The 19,899-nt window shown below is 48.6% G+C and overlaps 1 protein-coding gene across 6 annotated transcripts in view; it reads right to left on the bottom strand.

Moving 5' to 3' along the window:
* Positions 1-2,127: 2,127 nt before the first annotated feature.
* Positions 2,128-19,899, bottom strand: part of Smco4 (single-pass membrane protein with coiled-coil domains 4) — a 53,215-nt gene continuing 35,443 nt past the window's right edge. For all 6 annotated transcript variants that reach the window (XM_021635156.2, XM_060369680.1, XM_021635157.2 and 3 more), the window contains exon 3: positions 2,128-2,866. In XM_021635156.2, the coding sequence (XP_021490831.1) occupies positions 2,602-2,781 (180 nt within the window). In that variant the 5' untranslated portion in view covers positions 2,782-2,866 and the 3' untranslated portion in view covers positions 2,128-2,601. The remainder of the gene's footprint in view (positions 2,867-19,899) is intronic.

Raw genomic sequence — 19,899 nt, 5'->3', positions numbered from 1 at the left:
CCCTGAGAACTGGGAAGCTTCCAGCAAGCAGACCCGCAGTGAAGCAACATTCCACGCCGGCCACAGGGGTGGCTCACCAGGTTCTGTTAACTTCCAAAGTCCACTCCCAGCCCACCTTCACTGAGCATGGCTAGTCACCGACTCTGGAGATCCAGCTCACGTCTGTGTATCCTGCCACGGAGCCAAGGAAAACGGAAAGGCAAGCAAGACTGAAAAGCATGTGGCTTCATTGTGTGCACACCCTGGGATCGAAGACTCTCAGAAAAGCCCGGGGAGCAGGACATGTGTGTTCTTTGAGGTTCTGCACACACTGACAAGGGCAGAATTGGGCACTGACTACTGGACAGGATGCTATGCTGGTTTTCTATTTCAACTTACCCTCTTACCATCTCCATGGTAAGAGAGTACCATGTTAACAGATGTGGAGCCCCAGAGCTCAGGTTGGGGAGCCTAAGCCTGCTTCAGCTCAAAAGCCAAAGAAGTGGGATCCACAAATATCTTTGTTGCCCCAAACTCATACCTTTAGCTAGGTCTCTATGTAATCTCTATGTCAAAGAACCCCCAAATGTTTATGTAAGGAACCCACAGGGCAGCCATCTCTCTTGGTGTCTCCTGGGCAAGGATCTTCTTTCCCTGGCTGTCACCTAGACATCTTGTATGTTCATTGACACTGAAGCCATCTCCTAACAGCATTTAAGATGCTGCACAGTCCCTCTTACCAGGTGAGGCCTGTTCAAACACAACTTGGCAGTGCAGGTCTGAGAGAATCACTGAAATCCACACTTATCATGGGGACTATGGCCTCAAGAGCTGGTCCCACCACATTAGCTTCCTTTGCTAGGTAGTAGACAGCAGCAGTTTGAAGCTCATTAGCATGGACTCCTCCTCAGAACCTGAAGCTTGTAAAATTGGGAGCTGAAACTTCCGGGCAGTGATTGCTGGCCAGAAAAAAAAAAAAAAAAAAAGTGATCTGAATCAGATGTCTGAGCCAGAATGGAGACATGACAAATTGAACTACCCTGAAGTTCATAGTTACTATTGAGCAAGAAGCTCTTTCTGGTGAAGAACAAAGACGCCTTAATTAAATACCCTTTATTAAAGCCTACCTAAACATGAAGTTTAGTACAATGGTCCTTGGCCACTACCCACCATCCCCTCTAGAAAGAGCCCCTTTGGTAGTAAGCCTTTTCCACACTCTTCAGTATGCTGTGGGTTCTGTGCAAATTCTTTTGACAGAGACAATGGCTAAATTACTCAGGATACAGATCCAGGTAACACCTGTTTTCTTTGTCACCTCTAGGAACTAAAGTTCCCAGAAAGAGGCTGCACCTGTCTAGAACAGGCTCAAACAGAACCCTAAGTTCCCCACACTCGAGAACTCTTTGTCAACCCCGTACACTTCACAAATTTTTTACTAAATCTCTATACAGGGTTACTGACACCTCAGGGGTGTGAGGTGGCACCAACCTGCTCACCCAAGTCAGCATCTGCAGACATCACAGCAACCTTTCATCTCTCTCCCGGAAAGGCTCTCTCCAAGGCGCTCTCTCTCTCTCTGTAACAGTCTGTGCTGTCAGCAAGTCATGCAACCACCACACTTGAAAGCCCTTCTCACCTTGTAAACCTTCTGTAATCAGCAGCGACAGAGTCAAGAGACACCCACGGAACAATTACCAGGAGACTGACTTCCAAGGAGGCGGCTTCATCAGGCACCAGGAATCGGGAAGCCCACTGATGAAACAAAATGAGGCCTGGCCAATTTGCATTTAAAACTCAGTCAGAATGCCAAAAGCAAGCATCCATCAACTAAGAATAAAAGCTGGCCTGACCTTTTACCACTAGGACTAGGATGTGTTGCCATTTGCAAGTTGGCATCCAGAGAAAAGGCTAACCAGCAAGGGAGCATGTGTGGTCATACTCCAATAAGAACGTTCACTTAGGACTCACTTTATCCCTCTCCGGACTTCCTTCTCGGCCTTACAATGATTCAGTCAAATACATCATTTTCCTGCAAGTATAGAATAGCAGCAAGAGAGAGGGGAGGTGGAAACAGCCTGGGGTAGGTGCAAATGGAGAAAGACAAAGACGAAGCCTAGGCAAGGGACACAAAAACAAAATTAACACCAGTTTAAGACTATTATCTCCTTTATTCAAAAAATAAATATTTCACTTTGAGTCAACATATTTCAAATCCCGTCAAGCACAGAGAAGAAATGCTGTCGCCGTAGAAAGTTGTGAATGGGAACAGGAAAGCATGTTTTTGAATATGGGAGGGAGGGTGGCACTGATTCCAACAGCCTCACCCAGAGAGTCCTCCTCTCCCCAGGTGCAGCTATGCATCGCGTTGCGTTCAGGAGAAAAAGAAACACACACACACTCACTCACTCACAACCACACACACACACAGCTCTGAAGTCTGAAAGGCACATGAAGTGGACCATCAGGTATATGGCACATTCACTGATAAAATGTTCCCTATTCCCTCCCCCAAAAAAGTAGAGAAATCTTAATCAAGTCAAAGAGCAGAAAAGACAGGGCACTCCTGCTCGGAGCTCAGCATCGTGGACATCCCTGTGGAGGAAAGCTGGAGTGGGGGTGCTCTCACTCGGTGACTGTGGGGCGCGTGGCCACGTATACAAACACCACGATCAGGAGCACCACCACAGCCAGGGTAGGCAGCACCACTGTGGTGATCTGCTGCCGGGCCTCCTGCATGGCCTGCTTCCGCTCCTTCTTGTCCTTGGATGTCTCCTTCTTTGGCTTCCCTTTGAGCTGACGCATCTTTGTTAGAGGATGCTGGGAAAAGACGTCCAGAGAGGGCTTGGAGGAAGGGCTGGTCACAATCCTCTGTCCAGGCAGGAGACCTCTGCAAGGAGAACAACTGTGATCAGGAAGGAACAGAACAAAGGAAGTAAAGGAAATCTCAGGGCTGGGGAGATGGCTCGGTGATAACACTCCCTATGTGAGGACTTGTGTTCATATCATTCCCCAGAAGGAGCTAATTCAAGACAAGTTAAAGTATATAAAGGCAGGTTTACTGGGACCAGCTCTCAGTGGGTTTACTGGTCCCAAAGAAGGGAGCCAGAGAAGTCGCCATGCCATGGGAAACAGAAAAGTGCCTATGCAGAGAGAGAAGAGAGAGGGGGGAACCAAAATATCTGAATTATATAGTGAAGAGCCTCTGGGGGACCGGAAGCCCCACACCTGGGCTGGAAAGTTCAGGGTAGAGGGCGGGATATGCCAGCCACACCCTGCAGCAGCACGTAGGTACTGAGGGATGCTGGGAGAAACTGGAGGTCAGGTCTGCTGGTTCAAAAGGCAGTTCAGCTGCTTGTCCCGAGTCTGAAGTCCACCACCCCATACCCACATATTAGGCTAGGCATGGCTGCACATGTCTATAACCCTAGCACCAGGGAAGAGAGGCCAGCAGCCTAGTCAAAACAGTGAGCCCCTGCTTTGGTGAGAGATACTGCCTCAAGTCAGTAAGAGACAGCAATAGATAAAGACACCCTACATCCTGCTGTGGCCTCCTTTTATGTAGCAAACTTTCCATCCTGAAGAAAGTGCCTTAAGACTTGGGAAGTTCTAAGGGGAGATTCATCAAGACTTTGTCAGGAGGTCCCTGATTCTGAGCAGATGCACAAGGCTGTCCCCTCCCCAAGGTTATGTAAGTAGTAAGGACTTCTAAGGAGACCCAGACCAGATGAGCTGAATTACCTAGAGATAGTCAACTCTGTAGATCTGCCTGCAAGTTGAGCAGAATGCTCTGGGGTTGTGGTGCTTGTGCAGCACCAGCCTGTGCTGGAGTGGGATTTCGGTGAAGCAGCTGCCTTTGTGTCATTCCTGATCCTGTAAGTACCCTGAACTTAATAGATCACTAAGTTGGACTTTGATGGTATCAACACTTTTGTGTGTCATCGGCTCCCTATCTGAGATGAAACAGATAATGTCAGGAATAGTGTCACATCCCCAAAATACCTTCATGGGCACTCACATGCATGCACCACATATACAACACACCAATACATACATACATACATACACACACACACACAAGAGTAGTTAGTTCAAGGAAACATGGTATGCCTATTTACAACATGTAAGTCAGGGGCAAAGAAAGAGCAGAGGTCATGACAAGACAGCTCCATCCAAACCCTCCTGAGCACTGCTAGTGCGAGGCATCCTCCAGAGCTGAGGCTAGACGGGGGAGGGGCTGGTTCTGTCCAGGGACCACAGTGCTGGGTGCAGGCTATGCTGCAGAAGAGTGGAGTCTGGCCAGATCCACAGTGAAGGGAGACTAAATGAGCCCAGGGTCTCACCACCCCTTAAATTCTGAAACTCATGGAGATACTCAGGTATCTGGAACAAGATTAACACTCTCAATTAACTACAGCACAACCTCTCTACAGAACTCTGTTTCTTAAAGTTTTAGGCAACAGAAACATACTTTGGCTGATGCAAATTGGGAACTTTACCCAGAACTTTCAGCACCTCGTTGATTCCTCAAGAAGTAAGAAGCACCAGCTCAGAAAATGGGCAGCATAAGGGAGGCCATGGTGCCACAACCCTTCTTCCGATCCAGTTTCCAACACGCAGGCACTACAGTCTGCATCTTCCCTGACAGCATAGTACCACTATGTCATCTCCACATGGCAGGACTACAGCCATGCTAGAAGCAGATACAATGCTGACTACTAGGACCAACTCCACACCACCCAACCCATGCTCAGCTCCAGTACATCCACAGGACACCCTCTACTCACAGCACACAGAGCACCTTCCAGACACAGGGAAGGATCTAACAACATTAGATCCTGGGCACGATGTACTAATCAAGAGGATGGCCATATGAGGTTAGGAAGAGCTATGCCCTCTGACAGGGCTTTATGGCAGAGACCATGCACTCCGTGATGTCTGGGGTTGTGGGGGCCTGTTACCATCTTCATGAGTAAGCAGACATTCACACCTGAGTGACTGTTGGTGGCAGAGGCTGTTCTGAGTCAGGTCTTGATAACGTTCTTTTTCTTTGCAAGGGATCCTAATCTCTTACTGCTCCTGTTTCCATAGGAAACCTGAAAGCGTGCTTCATCCAATCAGGCAGCTTCTTACTGAGTGAGGTGACTAGCATTACTGCATTAAGAGTGTGTAATACCAGCCCCAGCCAAGTAATGAAGTTTGCCCTTTGCTTTTCAACACCTCCATATATGGCAGCTCCTAACAACAGCCACTAGATTCTTCCCTGGTGGCCCAGCTGTGACAAGCCTAGTATCCAGCCTATGGTGCTGTCCAGAGGTGCCGGAACCTTTAAGAGGCAGGGCCTAGGTCACTGACAGGCGTGCCCCACTCTCCCTCCCTCTCTGGTTTTGCTGTCCATCAGGAAGTGACCAGTATTACTATCACAGGCTCCTACCATGATGTGCTGCACCCACTAATGGAGGTCTAACTGACACACCTTCAAACTGTGAGTCAAAATAAGCCCTTTCTCTTCTCGGATTAACTGCGTAGGGCATCCATTACCAGAGGATTCTGTAGTGGGGACCACACAGCACTGCTGCTTTGAAGGAAGGCCTCACAGTACAAGAAGTCCCGCCACTACAGGCTCCCCTTTCCAAATCCTCCAAGGGACTTGGAGATACCCCGTTCAAAGCTCATAGGTGCAGTTGTCGGATTATTTCTCCAGGCCCCAAAACCATCATCAGAACAACGAGAACCAGGGAGGACCCATGGGGCATGTCTGAGATTCACAACCGCTGTGCATGAGGGCAAAGCGAGGCTCTGAAACTCAGGCCAGAGCAATTAGAACAGAAACCCACCATCCTGTAACATGCTTTAGTTTTCCTACTATTGAGAGAGAAGAACACCACGGGCTATAGAGAAAAAATATCCGTTGGCAGTCACCCAGTCTGTAAACAGTCCCCAGTGGCTTGTGACTAAGTGAGGGACAGCACCTAGTCCATCCTCTTCCTGAACAAGCAGCTACCAGCACCCTGACTGCTGGCCATTTCACTGTAAGGCTGCTGGACAGCCCAACCCCACCAATGCCTCTTGCAGCATTCCTTCAAGTTGGCCATGAGTCCCTGCATTAAGCATCCACTCTAGCTAACAGTACAGTGCCTGACTTCTGGTCTTGCTCCTTTGGCTGCTGCTGGTACCTCCCATGAATGTGCAGCTAACAATCAAAGGCACCAGCATCCACAGTGACCAACTCTTGGCATTTTTAAGACATATGGACAAGTTCCCTGAGGCTGAGAAACAAAAGCCTTGAGATCTCAGGATGGCACTAGCATGGTAAAAATTCATAAGACAAACACAGTCCAAATTCTTGCACCTTAAACTGTAGTGTGGGCAGAGAACAACTCTGAGGTCATACCTGAAGGGGAAACCCTGTGTGTAAAAGGACTAACTAAGACAAAAGCTGGGAAAGAGCACATGGCAAGGGCAAAAGCGAACCATGAACCAGGAGGGGCTGAGTCATTGCAGCAAAACTAGAGTAAAGAGGGGTATGGGAAACTGGGGATACAGAGCCAGATCTTCCCAGAGTCTTAGTGAGGCAGGGGGCTTCATTCCAAAGGCAGCAAAGGAGGAAAGAGGAATGGTCTAGTGGGTGGTGGGGTCTTGGACATGGGGTAGTCAATGTGATGAAGTTGGAGTTACTTGCCAGAAGTCCAATAGCTAGGCCTTACTGGCAGATCAGATGTGGCCAGTGAGGACCTGGGCAGGGACAATGAAGAGGACTCTACATTCTGGAGACACTGGGTGGGCCCCCAGCTGGCTAGTGACACAATCATGTCAGAACTGAGACGCAGAAGGCCTGGTACTGGGCAGAGAAGATCCCAGGGAGGATATTAAAGCTCTGTTCACACCTGCCATGTATAAGGCTGTCTACTGGGCGTTGCCATGGAAACACCCAGGAAATACCTGAGACTCTGGACCTGAGTCTGCCCGTAGATCTTCAGCGGGCCTAGGGGAGGTCAGCACATCAAGGCAGGCAGAGAAGAGGACCTGGGACTCAACCCTGCTTACACACCTGCAGCCTTGAAGCTGTGGGTCAGTAGACAAGAAGAAGAAGAAAAGAAACTGAAGAGAATGGTCATCATGGGGCTCAGGAAAGGAAAGGTCACTGCTGAGAAGACGAGACAAACATAGGCTGCATCCACTAGTGACTGTACCGTGGCTGCTGTGGAGGACTGCAACGGGGATGAGACAGGGTGTGCGCAACAACAGCATGGGGCTGCTGATGTTCCAAAGCTTCTCTTACTCAGCCGGTTAGAGCATGTTTTGGAATGTAACTGAGCATGCTGCTCCCTTCCTTGGCAGAATTTTGCCATAAAAAAAAAAAACATGGCTAAACATACTCAAGGCACAGCTGATTTCCACGTTGGCACGAACACCTTCACATTCCCCCAAACTATAAATAAAGATATTTTGAAAAGCAAAGTACAGACAGCTGGCTTGACGCTCTGCTAGGAAACTGTGTGGCCAAAAGGGGTTTTCTGATTTTATCCTAGAAGGGTTACTAGCAGAATGAAAGAGAATCCTGTTTCTAATGATGGGTATGGGAAGGAGCAGAAGTGAGAACATAGTTGCAAAGGGGAGAGGAGAACAGAGGGAAGAAGGTGATGGAAGGAAACAGGAGTATGGCTCTGCCATGGGAACGTAAGAGTACGAGGTCTACACGGGAGGAATGGGTTTACACTGGAGGAGACACAGGAGGAGTGGGTCTGTACTGGAGGAGACACAGGAAATGTGCTTCTGTCAGGAAGAGACATGGCAGGATGGGGTTCAGACCGAAGAAGACATAGGAGGGAGGGTTCTGCCTGTCTGGAGGGGACACAAGTGACTTAAGACTGCACTAGAAAGAAACAAAGGCTTCTGGCTTTTTTGTTTGTTTTGTTTTTGAAGTAAACTGGAGAATTTAGCTGCACAGTTAGGAAGCAGGTCAAAGGAAAGAGATGCTTGAAATATTTTACTAAAAGAAAAAGAGCAGGCAAAAGTGGCCATCATGGTTGGCATTGTTCTCTGAGTACATTGGGGACCCCAAGTGCTAGCCTATGTGACAACAAGCAAGGACCAGGACATGGTGGGAACCAGGAACAGAGGACAGCCTTCAACCCTGGGAGCAACCAGCTCTACCAAGGCCTGTGTCGTGAGGCTACGGTGTCTGTTTCTGTGGTGATGTGCCTCTTTCACCTTGAGCTGGCTGATGTTCTCTGCACTGAACATGGAATAGATCCCTGATTTAAATATTCCCCCAGAGCCCAGCTTATCCAAGGAGGGAGTAGCACAGCCCACTGCCAAACCATAAGGTCTGACTATAAAAGCCTACGATGCCACTACCCTCTGGGCACACCCCACACACCTTTCTGCCCTCTTTGGGGTCACATCTGATGGGTTCACCAGTCCCTTGCAAAGAGGAAAAAAAGAGGCTAAGCTCGCCATTTCAACAGGCTTCCCCCAGCAGCAGCTCAGGCCTGTCCACAACCTACACTCTTAATTCTAACTGCTTTCGCAACAGGGTTCCCCACACATATGCACTGCTACATTCTTTGATAGACTTTCTTTCCAGTTTGGACATCATGAGCTACATACCTGAGATACCCCGTAAGATGGAAGCTGACGCCACCACTTGGTCACTACAGCCTCTAGGGCCCCCTCACGGAGGAAACAGAAACATCACAAACACTGAGTTCTACTTGATTCTAATGGGACTTCCCAGGCTATGTCCCACCCCCACCAATGGAAGCCCATGGCAACTGGCAACTCTGGAATCTTCCAAGTAGCCAGTGGGAGGAGACTGGAGGGAGGCGTGGGGGTATGGGGGAGATGAGGAGCTGCTGTGGGTATCGTTTTCCTCTGGTGATAACTTTACAGTCTCCCACACATTGATGCACGCACACATGTATGTTCTAAAACAACCGCTTTTCCCCCCACTTCAGAGACCATGATGTATATGGCAATGAATCCTAGTAGGGAAACAGCTGGAGATAAGGGCGTGACTGAGAGCAGGACTGAGCCTCGGCTCTGCACGTACAGTTACAAGACCCCGGGCAAGGCACTAAATTTTTCATGACCTGACTTTTCTCTGTAAAGCAGGTAGGAAGGCTGCTTGGTTAAGTTCCTGAAACACCAGAGCCAACCTACCACCTGTAGCAGGCACAGTGTACACAATGGGCCAAAGCAGAGCCCCATGAGGAGCACAAGGAAGCTTACTTCCCAGAGAGGCATGTCCTTGTAATGAGGCTGGATATTGTGAACACATATACCGCTTTGTTTTTGTTTTTTTAATTTCCCTGGTAACCACGGGAGACAGGATCCTCAACACTTTCTCTTTCCCTTAGTAAGAAATCAGCTGCTGGGCAGATGTGTTCAAAGGCTGGTTCCTGCGATCAAGGGCAGACTCTTGGAGAACAAACACTACTGACACCTCCTTCCATCCCAGACCTGCTAACCCTGCTCTGCCTAATACTGAAGGCTGAGCACTTAAAATGCTGACAAGGGACTGGAGGGTTAGCGAGATAGCTAAGCGTGAGCTGTTTACAGTACACATAGGCAGCTTGCGCAACTCCTTCTCCGGGGAATACGATGCCCTCTTCTGGTCTCCAAGACACCTGTGCTCACCTGCCATACCCACATGGACACATATTCATAACTTATAAAACTTTAAATGTGGCTGATCTCCAAAACAAGCTGTGCTGTTTAATATAGATCACATGTTAATAGGTAAGTGCCAAAATGAGGAACATAAGTAATACCTTACTAAAAGGTTTATATACTGATTACAGATCAAAATGATAATGTTTTGGATACCCAGGCTTAGACAAAGTTAACTTCACCTCTTTCCTGTCTTAATTTGGCTCCTAGAAACATTTTAATTTCCTCAGTAGCTTGCAGAACACTTGCCACAAATACTGCTGTACTTGAATGCTATAAGAAGCCCCAGGCTCTCCTCGCCTGGAAGTGTCAGCAAACACACTCCGACCACAACAGTGACAAGACCCCATGCCTTTCACAGCTAAGTGCCACTGGCTCTCCCACACTGCCTCCTAGCAGCATGAGCCTGACCGATGGCACGCTGGAGCACCTACACTTCCCCTTGAGCACCCTCTTCCAGGCACTGTCAGCTGCTACAGCCCCTCCCACCCTGGCCAACTCTTACTGACCTTCCCAACACTCTTCAGGCAGAAACAATGGCTTCTGGTCTGTGACCCCTCAGGACTTGGTTTATGCCTTTACCACAGCACTAGCTGGTGGCCGATGGCCAACTGGCTAGACCTCTGTCGCTCACCCCTGGCTTCTCAAGGACTGCAAGTGTTACCTGGTGGCACTGAGTGTGGCAGACATGTGCTGGATGGAGGATCAAAGGCGACTGAAGCAGTCCTTCAGCAAGCCGTGAGAACGGGAAGAGCGGCAGCGACGAACTGGGCACCACTTACAAGCACTTGTTTCATACTTCCCACAGTCCCAGAGGATTGCCATTTTTACCGTTTTAGATGCGAAAAGACATTCAGATAAGTACAATGAATTTTCCAAGTTCAAAGACTATGAGGGAACAAGCACAAAGTCAACTCCAGCAAAAACCCACAATAAACGTGTATGAAACAGTTAATGAGTGAATAACTGACTGAGGATTTGAACTCAGATCTGATTCAAAGCAGCCAACCCTCTCTGTTATTCCAAGGGGCCACCAAATCACCTGCAACTAAGAACAGTAGCTACTGTTTCCCAGACACACACCCACCACTAGCACTCTACCAACATGAAGGATACCATGAAGTCAGAGAAACAGGCTATAGGAGCTGCGGGCCCCAGTCCCAAGGGAGAGGCACAGCTGGGTTTTCAGCCTAGCTGGCATGGCTCAGGTGCTTCCCCATCCATCTGCTCCCAAATGGCCAGACATCATCTGCGCAAGACTGTGGACCACCTTTCCTGATCATCAGCTTTCAAATCTTGAAGCCACAGGAGGAGTGTGAGCCCTGCAGGCTGTCTGACCTGCTACTGACCGAGTCCACCTCAAGTCAGGCTTGTCCTGACGACTGAAATAATGTGCTAGAAAGCTTTCTGCAAACTTTATTTGCTAAAGAAATGTCGCTTAATTCATTGAGAACTCTAGCTTTTCACGTTGGTGCCTGGGCTGCACAGCTGTGCAACGTAAAGAGCTGGGCTGCACCTTGTCAGAATGAGTATGAGGGCTAAGAGCTCCAAAGACCCTCTTGGTCACTGTAGCTTTCACTGCCCATCACCACACTTGCCAAGGGTCAATAAGGATGAAGGCAGCCAAGAGCTGAAGACAGGATCACCAAGCACAGCTTGACCTGGCCTGGGGTCCATGTCAAGTTGCTGAGGACTGTGGCAATTATATCTGAGCACTCAACACATGGAGAGTCCAGTATCCAGGCACAGGGCAGATAGCCGGCCTGTAGGCCATGTAGGCCTCACTTTTCAAACTCCAGAGAAGATAGTTCTTTTTCTCCTACTGTGATCACTTTGCTGCACTCTACCACAAAGCAGGGGCAAGGGATAGGCAGGCAACTAGAGAGACTGAGAGAGATGGAAACCTGACCCATGCTGAGCGCCTGCTGCTAACACAAGTGCTTCCCCGGGAAGAACAATGACAACTATGCTGACAGGCCAGAGGTCTGCCAAGCACAGACACGTGTGTGTGTGTGTGTGTGTATGTGTGTGTGTGTGTGTGTGTGTGTGTGTTTGGTGTAGGGAACCAGACTACAGACAGAAGCACACCTCACAGTGAAGGCAGAAGAATCAAGGAAACACGAATCTGACAACACCAGGATCAGTCACACCTAAAAAGAAATCCAACAACACAACAGAACCTGGGGTCTCGGAGCAGAACTGGCATGAAGTGCCAGGGTTCTCAATAACTTTGGTAGGTAACATTTCCTAGCAGCTGGGGTTTGCAAAGTGCTTTCCTGAGTATTATTCACTTCATTCTCACAGCCACTCTGTGTGGCACTTGTTTTCCTTACTTAGCAAGAAAAGACAACACACAGATCAATTAAGGGCATGGCAGGGGCTCAGCCCTATCCCAGTAATTCTAAGGATGGTGACCCTGGACAACCACTTGGCCTCTTCGACCTTCAATTACTCCATGGTATATTAGGGATAAAAATACCTCTCATTCAAATATTTCTGTCTTTTTGGTGTTGTTGTTCAGATTTTGTTTTTTCAAGACAGGGTTTTTCAGTTTAGCCTTGGCTGTCCTGGACTCACTTTATGGACCAGGCTGGCCTCAAACTCAGAGATCCTCTTGCTTCTGCCTCCAGAGTGCAGGGATTACAGGCGTGTGTCACCGCACCAGGCTCCAAATGTTTCTTAAGTTGTACTATATATACACTGGGACAATGGCAAGGACCCAGCTGTGAGCTAAGCAGGAGGAAATACTGCCCTAGGTAGACAAGCTGCCTTCACTCACGGGGAATGTGAGGACACAGACACCAGCCTCCAGGAGGCTGCCAACCTTCTGTGATGGTAGCAGAGAGCTTCAGGAGAACTCGACCATGAACCAGAGCCTGGAAGAAGGTAAACCTGTCAAGACTTCTGGGACGACCTTGCAGGTGGGCAGCAGAGCAGACTCAGCCCACTGGTGGGCACGTCTGGCATATCTTAGCATAACACAGGGGTCAGTGAGGCTACAGGAGAGTCCTGTCAGTTTCAAAGAGTGGACAAATGGGCGATGTGCCTATTTAACATATCAGCCGTGGCCACCAGGTTCTCCCTACATCCCTGTCACAGGGCTGTCCTGGCTGCCATACCTCACACCTACCCCAAACTTCTCCAGCCAGGGACTGGGCTATTCTTCCCATATAACCATTTTGGTTACCCTCTCTCTCTTTGTACCTTTGGGCTGGCTGCTGCACCTGGTTTCCCTGCCCTTCCATTTCCTCACATGGCTCAGCTCAGTCTGGTTAAGTCCACTCTGGACTCTCCCAGATGTCCCTGCCTCTGGCTATACTATGTTCCCACATGTATACAATAAACCTTGTCCTCCATCATACCTAGGAGCAATCATGTTCCTTTCCTTTTTATTTTACTTTTTTTTTTTTTAATTCAAGTACCATGCTAAAAGATCAGAAAGTTGGGACAGACCAAAAGCAAGATGAAGACCCGCCAAGCAATCTGCTAACGTTTTACAAGAATGTGGTGGGAAAATTCCCCAGAGGCAAAGACTGAAGCAAGGGGTTCAGTGATGAAACTAATGACTCCTTCCTGCATTGAGTGGTGACTTGGTTCAGGAGGACATGTGTGGTCACATGCTGGGTGCAATTAGAGAGGCTGACAGATTGGAAAAGAGGTGTGAAAGAGCGAAACAGACCAAGGACTGGTCTGAACAAAAGACACTGGAGTGTGGGGCATCAGGGAAACAGTAACCTGGACACGTGAGTCAACTCGGAGACCCCACGAGAACACACCAAGACCTGAGTTAGGCAGCTGAACAGGGCCCAACCTTCAGTTCAAGGAGAAGCTCGTCTGGACTCAGGAGACAAGGGAGATGAGATATGGTCAGAGAAAGCTGATGAATATGCACAGGCCAAAACAGGACCCAAGAACTGGGCCCTGCTACCAGCCAAAGCATGGATCTTGGGGAGTTAAAAGGAACCATTAAAAGATAAAAGAGGATCAGGGGGGAAAAATGAGTAAGAAGAGTGAGTCCTCGAAGCCGAGTGACGGTATTTAGGGGAAAAGTGGGCTGCCCACCTGACATGGTTGTCAGTGGGTCAACAGAGCCCTTTGAGCAGCTGTGGAGGGGGCAGGGCCAGCAGGAAGGAGGAAGGAACAAGCAGCCCTTCACAAAACTCTCAGCAGACAAATACTCAGTAAGGACGCTGGGCAGTCCCTGTCGTGCCATTCGGCAGCCTGTAACTACAAGCAGGTCACTTGCTCTCTCTGTGCCCCAGGCTTCTCACCTGAAAATGGGGTGAGCAGTTGCACCCAAGGAGCTAAGTGTGAGAACGCCCGCTGCACGTGAGTAGAGCGCAAGTATCCACCCATCAGTTCTCATCGCAATGGGGAGTCGTGACAAAGCAACTGTGCATGAAAAAAGTAATGTGGGGACAGAGAACAGGCAGCCCAGCAGGTAGGGTGAGGAAGAGGGAAGAGTCACAAACACCTGTTCAGGTAGGACATGGAATTGCTCGAGGGCTCCAGGGTCTGGCGCAGCACAGGGCCCAGCTCATTACCGGCCATGCGTCTCAAATACGGTGAGGCAGCCGACACCAGATTGAAAACACTGCTGAATTCTCAATTCTACCGTGCCCACTATGCTACAGCCCTCCCTTTCCAGTCTGAGTTATGGCCACATTTCCCAGGCTAACTTACCGCCAAATGCCCCTCCTGCCTGTGAGAAAATAATCTTGGTTCAGAGATGTCAGGATATTGACTGGGACCTCCTAAGCACAGGTCGGTCCCATACACACCTGCCATTATCCAAAGCTCTGTGTATCAACGAAGGCCGAGCTGAATGTCAAAGTTGTGGCCCTGGGAGACAGACCCTGAACCAACAAGCAGAAGTTACAGGGAGCTAGGATGGACTCCTTCGGGACAGGGAGCCCTCCATCTCTAGGAGAAGCCAAGGAGGCAGGAAGATGAACTGCAGATGGCAGAAGAAATTCGACAGACAAGTCAAAAAGATAGCTCCCACAGCTGCTGCTGTTTCCCTCCACTCTAAAGCAGTCTCTCCCCGGGGAATAGGCTCCGCTGAGATGGGAAGGACGCCACATGTATGAAGGTAGCCAGGAATGTGACCAGCTTCCAAACACTGCCATTCCTTGATGGCAAATCCTTACTCAAACCTATAGGCACTTTTAACTTTACCTGCTGTTCACAAACACTAAGACAGCAGGCATGCCAAGCAAGACCAACTCCTCCCTTGGCTAATGACAGCCCACCAATACAGCAGATTAGCACGAAGGCAAGGTTCAGAGAAGGACTCGTGAAGAGGTGTGGACCAGTCAACTTTATGTATTTAGTTTAACTTGTTTCTCTAATTTTTCCATCTGAAATAGGCAGAACAGAAAGGCCAGGGTTGCTGCATAGCCAGCCTACTAATAAAACTTTATTTTCTCTGCTCTGTTACCTTCGATGTCAAGGAGCCACCTGTAACATTAGCCTTGTTTGTGGATAGTGTCACACACCATAACGAAGCTGTCTATGGCTCTCACTGACCCCTGAAAACATCCTCAGGCCTCCAGCTCTCCGTGGTCACCAGGCCCTCATCCAAGAGAAAAGAAACCAATATTAAGGTTGTAGAACTGGCCCAGGCCCAGAACACACATAAGTAACAGGTCCGTGTCAAACCAGAGCAGTCTGGCTCCACAGCCTCCTCTTCACTAATAAACTTGTTGAATTCTTATCCAACAACCATCCATGTTTAATATTCTTTATACATCACTTCCCACAGATCAAAACAGGGTGCTTAAGAGGACATGACATATTACCCTGTGGCTCTCGCTCACCTGTGGTTGATGCATTATGTTGTATCCCAAACAAGAACAATGGAATTTGACCAGAACTTGCCAGCTTGTCCCTGCAACCAAATCTGGGCACACTCCCCTTTCCTTCCTAGACATGAATGCAGCCCTCACATTCTTACAGGCACAGACTCCACCAACAACCAAAATACCACAAGCAAAAGTGTCTGTTGAACCTTTAAAATGAAAGCCCATCTCTAAGCTGAAGTACAGTAAGTTAAATTACAGAGCCCAGCTGATGGCAGACACATCAAAAAGGAGTGAGGGGCTGCCTGCATTTTTTGAAAAAGAATACCAACTGCCTATCCCCAAAACACCGTATGTGGGCCTTCCTCTCTAAAGAAACTGGAGTTCAACCCCCCTGCTGGGCTGGACCTGGAAATGAAGACAGACAAGAATTTGCTTCGCACTTCATTTATTCAACAGGCATTTGTCATGCACCATTGGGCTGGGACCTGCAGTGTGCAGGCTCACTTGGGAACCCCATCCATTGTCTGGGTGCTTCCCCAGCAGCATCCCTCATGCCCAGTGCTGATTAACTGCAGTAACTGTGGTGACTGAGAGACAATTCTAAGAAATTATCACCAGTCACCGAATACAAGGCGGCCTTGGTATGCTAGATGGCTAATGCTGGTGGTGGGGTCTGATCTCTTGGCATTCAGTTCTAATTGGGGAACACAGCAATAAGTAACTGTGTGTTGTGAGGAAGGAACAAGCCATGGACACAGATGGAGCAGGAGAGGGCTGGTGCAGGCGGTGATGTAGGACGGCCTCTCTGATTACAAAGGAGAACATCAGGAGGGTGTCAGGAAGAACAGGGAGGTGAAGGTCCTGAGGCAGGAGTAGCCTGAAATGTGTCAAGTTCAGAAAGATGGCCAAGCTAGCCCAAGCAGAGGGGCTGATGTGGTCAGTGGCCTGGGAAACATTGAACTAAATAGATTCCAAAAAACATGGAAGCCGACTGGTGACATCTTGAAGTCTATTTATTACCTGGCTTCACTATAGCCCCAGACTCCTGAAAAAAATTCAAATATTCTAGAAAAGACAGGCAGTGAACTGGATGCTCTAACTGTTTACGAAGTAGCGTATGTTCGTCAGGATTTCCTAAGAATGGGTCTTGGGGTGGGAAAAGGAAAATGGTCCCATCAGAGAATGACCTTCAGCTATTAATGTTCATTTGTCACTAACAAATTGATAAATATTTGGCCTTGAATTTAGACACCCTCTTTTGGTTTGAACTTTAACCTGACTTACTAAAGTGAATATCCAGAGTGGATGGCTTGAGTAAACTGCACACAACAAAAGAGCTTTCCAGCACAGAAGGTGGCTTCCCACCATCTGGGATTTCCCAGTGTGCCAGGTTAGCCATGGTCTCTGTCCACTCAGACCTCTGTGGAGTCACTATCAACAAGGCCATTCCAACAGCCTGTGCCCGGGAGAGCCTGTATGGTCCCCGGCCTTGCCACCACCACCACCACCCCACTCACTGCTGACTTGCTCACTAGGGGGCTGATCAGGCTCCTACAATACTAAGCCTAGAATCTGAACTCACTGCACCCCAGATAAGGTAAAGCTGCTGTTCCCACTGGCTTTCAATGCCTATCTGATCTGCCTCCCAGCCCCTCAACTTTCAAATGTCAGAATCACAAAGGATCTAAGGGCCATTTTAGCACGCAACCAACTGACCTCTGGGATCCCACTGCCAGTGCTATGGGGTGTTGATATGCCTGGACCTCCGTAGATGTGCTGGATATGGCCCTGGCCCTGGAACAGCTCATCCACAGCCATGTCCATCTGTACAGAGTGGGAGTATATTGCTCCTTCAGGCCTTCCCACCTGACATCAGTCTAGTCCTCTTGATAACACTGCTGGAGCCAAAAGCGTGGTCTTGCCCTGACCTACCCTCATGTGTTACCCCTGACACAGAAGTTCTGGCGACCACTCCTCACTCCCTCCTCCTGGTACAGCCTCTTTTGTCCCCTGTCTTCTCTAGCCCCACAGTCTTGAATTCAGGTCTGATCTTTGTTCCTGAAGGTTGCCAAAACAGTTGCCTAACCTGTGTTTTCTCCTAAACTCACTACTCTCTCAAGCCCTAAAAACATGCCTAAAGTTTCCTAAAACCACAGCTCATATGGGCAAGGTAAAGCATGCCAGACCTGCCCATCCCCCTCGCTTCCCCTTGCCAGCAAAAGCACGGCAAACTTGGAAATCACTGTAGCAGCGATATGGGAGATGTGCATGCCTTCAGCAGAGGGCTGCAGATGACTCATCTACACCCCAGGCCTGTTTGAAAGTATAGTCACTGGAAACCCTCTCAGCACGAAAAACATTACTGGTATGAATACGCATTATTCGATATGCAGGGTTAAAAACCAACCTGTCAGACTAATAACGAGAAAGCCAAACAAGCAGTAACTGATCGTTAAACATCTAGATTCCCAGCAGATACGAGGGACAGTGGGACCGGGAGGGAAGGAGGGAATGGGACCACAGCCAGTACGTAAAGTGAATTAAACAAGCAAACAAATAAAAAGATGTCAAGGTTTTGCTGACAGCCCCATTAGAGTTCAGTTTCCAAGATCTGAGGAAACTGGGAGCCAGAATGTCCGTGCCCAGCAGAGACCTGGCTGGCAGTGTTGACGGTGGGATGGACTCCCTGGACCATTGCATCTTAGCTGTATGTCATCTTTATGGTTGTCACAAAACTGGAGTCACGCTCACAATGAGGAGTCTGGAGTTCTGAGTCTCACATGAGAAGAGAGTAAGAGAGCTGGAGAAATGGCTCCACAGGGACAGGTGCTTTCCACCAAGCCTGACAACCTGCACTTGATCCCTGAGAACCACGTGGTGGAAGCGAACCGACTCCTCAAGTTGTTCTCTGACCTCCAAACATGCCATAGCACCCCAAACACAAACACACATAATGAAATAAATAAACTTAAATTTAAAAAACAATAGATTAAAAGACACAGGGTGGGTTCATGCTGCTGCCTTTTAGGGCGTCTTTGGAAGATGGTCATATTCTAAAGAGGAATCTGACCCAGAATTCTTTAGCATAAATTCTACAGCAGTGTTTCTCAAGCTACAGAATTAACCTTGTTTAATTCTGTCCCCAAATAAGTCCTTCCACCATCTAGCTCCTATCCACCTGCTAGAGCTCATGCCCCATTCCAGCATGTCTCCACAACTACCTCCTTGCCATCGTGACAGACCTATGGACCACCTCCTGTCTAAAGTGCTTGGCAGTTCTCCTCTAAGACCCACCATAAAGGTCACACAACTTTCTACTCTAAAGGTGGGGAAGGGGCCCATCTCTGCCACCCCAGGGCTCCTGGTCATAAACTTAACCACAGTCCCTCTAACACCTGCAGATAGATTTCTTTGTGAGGCATCTCATGGTCACTTTTTGCTGTGATTCAGTCATATTTAAAATTTAAGATCACAGAACAGCTGTGTTCATTGGAGGCCACCAAAACTCCAGATGGAATTTCACTATTTCTGTCCGTTACCTTGAACAGGAAACCTGTGATGATGGGATGTTAGATCAAGATGGGGGATGCTCTTCAGAGACATGCTGGTATGTGTAAACACTCATCACAGAAAGTTCAAGGTCAAGATGAAAAAACCAGCCAAGCTTCAGGACAGAATGTGTTTAACAGCGGGGCTGCATTGTCGTAGCTTTCCATTTCTTCCTCCTATGTATGATGCTGTCTTTTCTAGCTTAGAATCGTTCATAAGTTCCTGAGTTGCAACGATACCAAACCTTCTTACGTCAAAAATATTTTAGGAAGAGGACCACTCACGGAGAGGAGGAGGTATTATAATGTTATTTCACTATGTATTGGTTGTAAATTTATAAAGGTCTCAAATGAAATAATGATTCACCTCTGAGTTCTAGGAATTGAAGCATCAGGTTCTTAGGGACAAATCATCCCCTGTTCCATGTCCCAGAACACAACAGCCATCACATACAATACATCCTTGAGAGCCCGACAGTTATTTTATTGCATTTGGAAAAATCAGTCATTGTAATCTTCAGTCCACACAGTTCTCCTCACAAGTTTAGAGGTTCAATCCAAGCACAGGAGGATGCCACTGACAGGGTCTGAGGGAGGTGGTGGGGAGCCAAGGACAATGACAGGACTGTTAAAGTAGTTCTCAGCCCAAAGGAAGGGCAGGGCAGAGGCAGAGGGTGCAGGCAGCAGCTGACAGGCTGTGGCAGCCAGCTGGGCAAACAAGCTGATTTGGATATGGAAGGCAGTGGAGGGGCTTGAGACTGACTTTGAGAGACACACTGGGGCCTTCAGGATGTGAAGGAAGACAAGGGGAAAACGTGACCTTTACAGGATGACTCTCCAAGTCTTGGTTTGAAGAGAAAAGCAAGCCAACCACCACGTTACGTGCCTGGCTGAGA

The sequence above is a fragment of the Meriones unguiculatus genome, chromosome 1 (assembly GCF_030254825.1).
Source record: "Meriones unguiculatus strain TT.TT164.6M chromosome 1, Bangor_MerUng_6.1, whole genome shotgun sequence".
NCBI classification, from domain to species: Eukaryota; Metazoa; Chordata; class Mammalia; order Rodentia; family Muridae; genus Meriones; species Meriones unguiculatus.
This window is presented reverse-complemented; position numbering and strand designations above follow the sequence as displayed.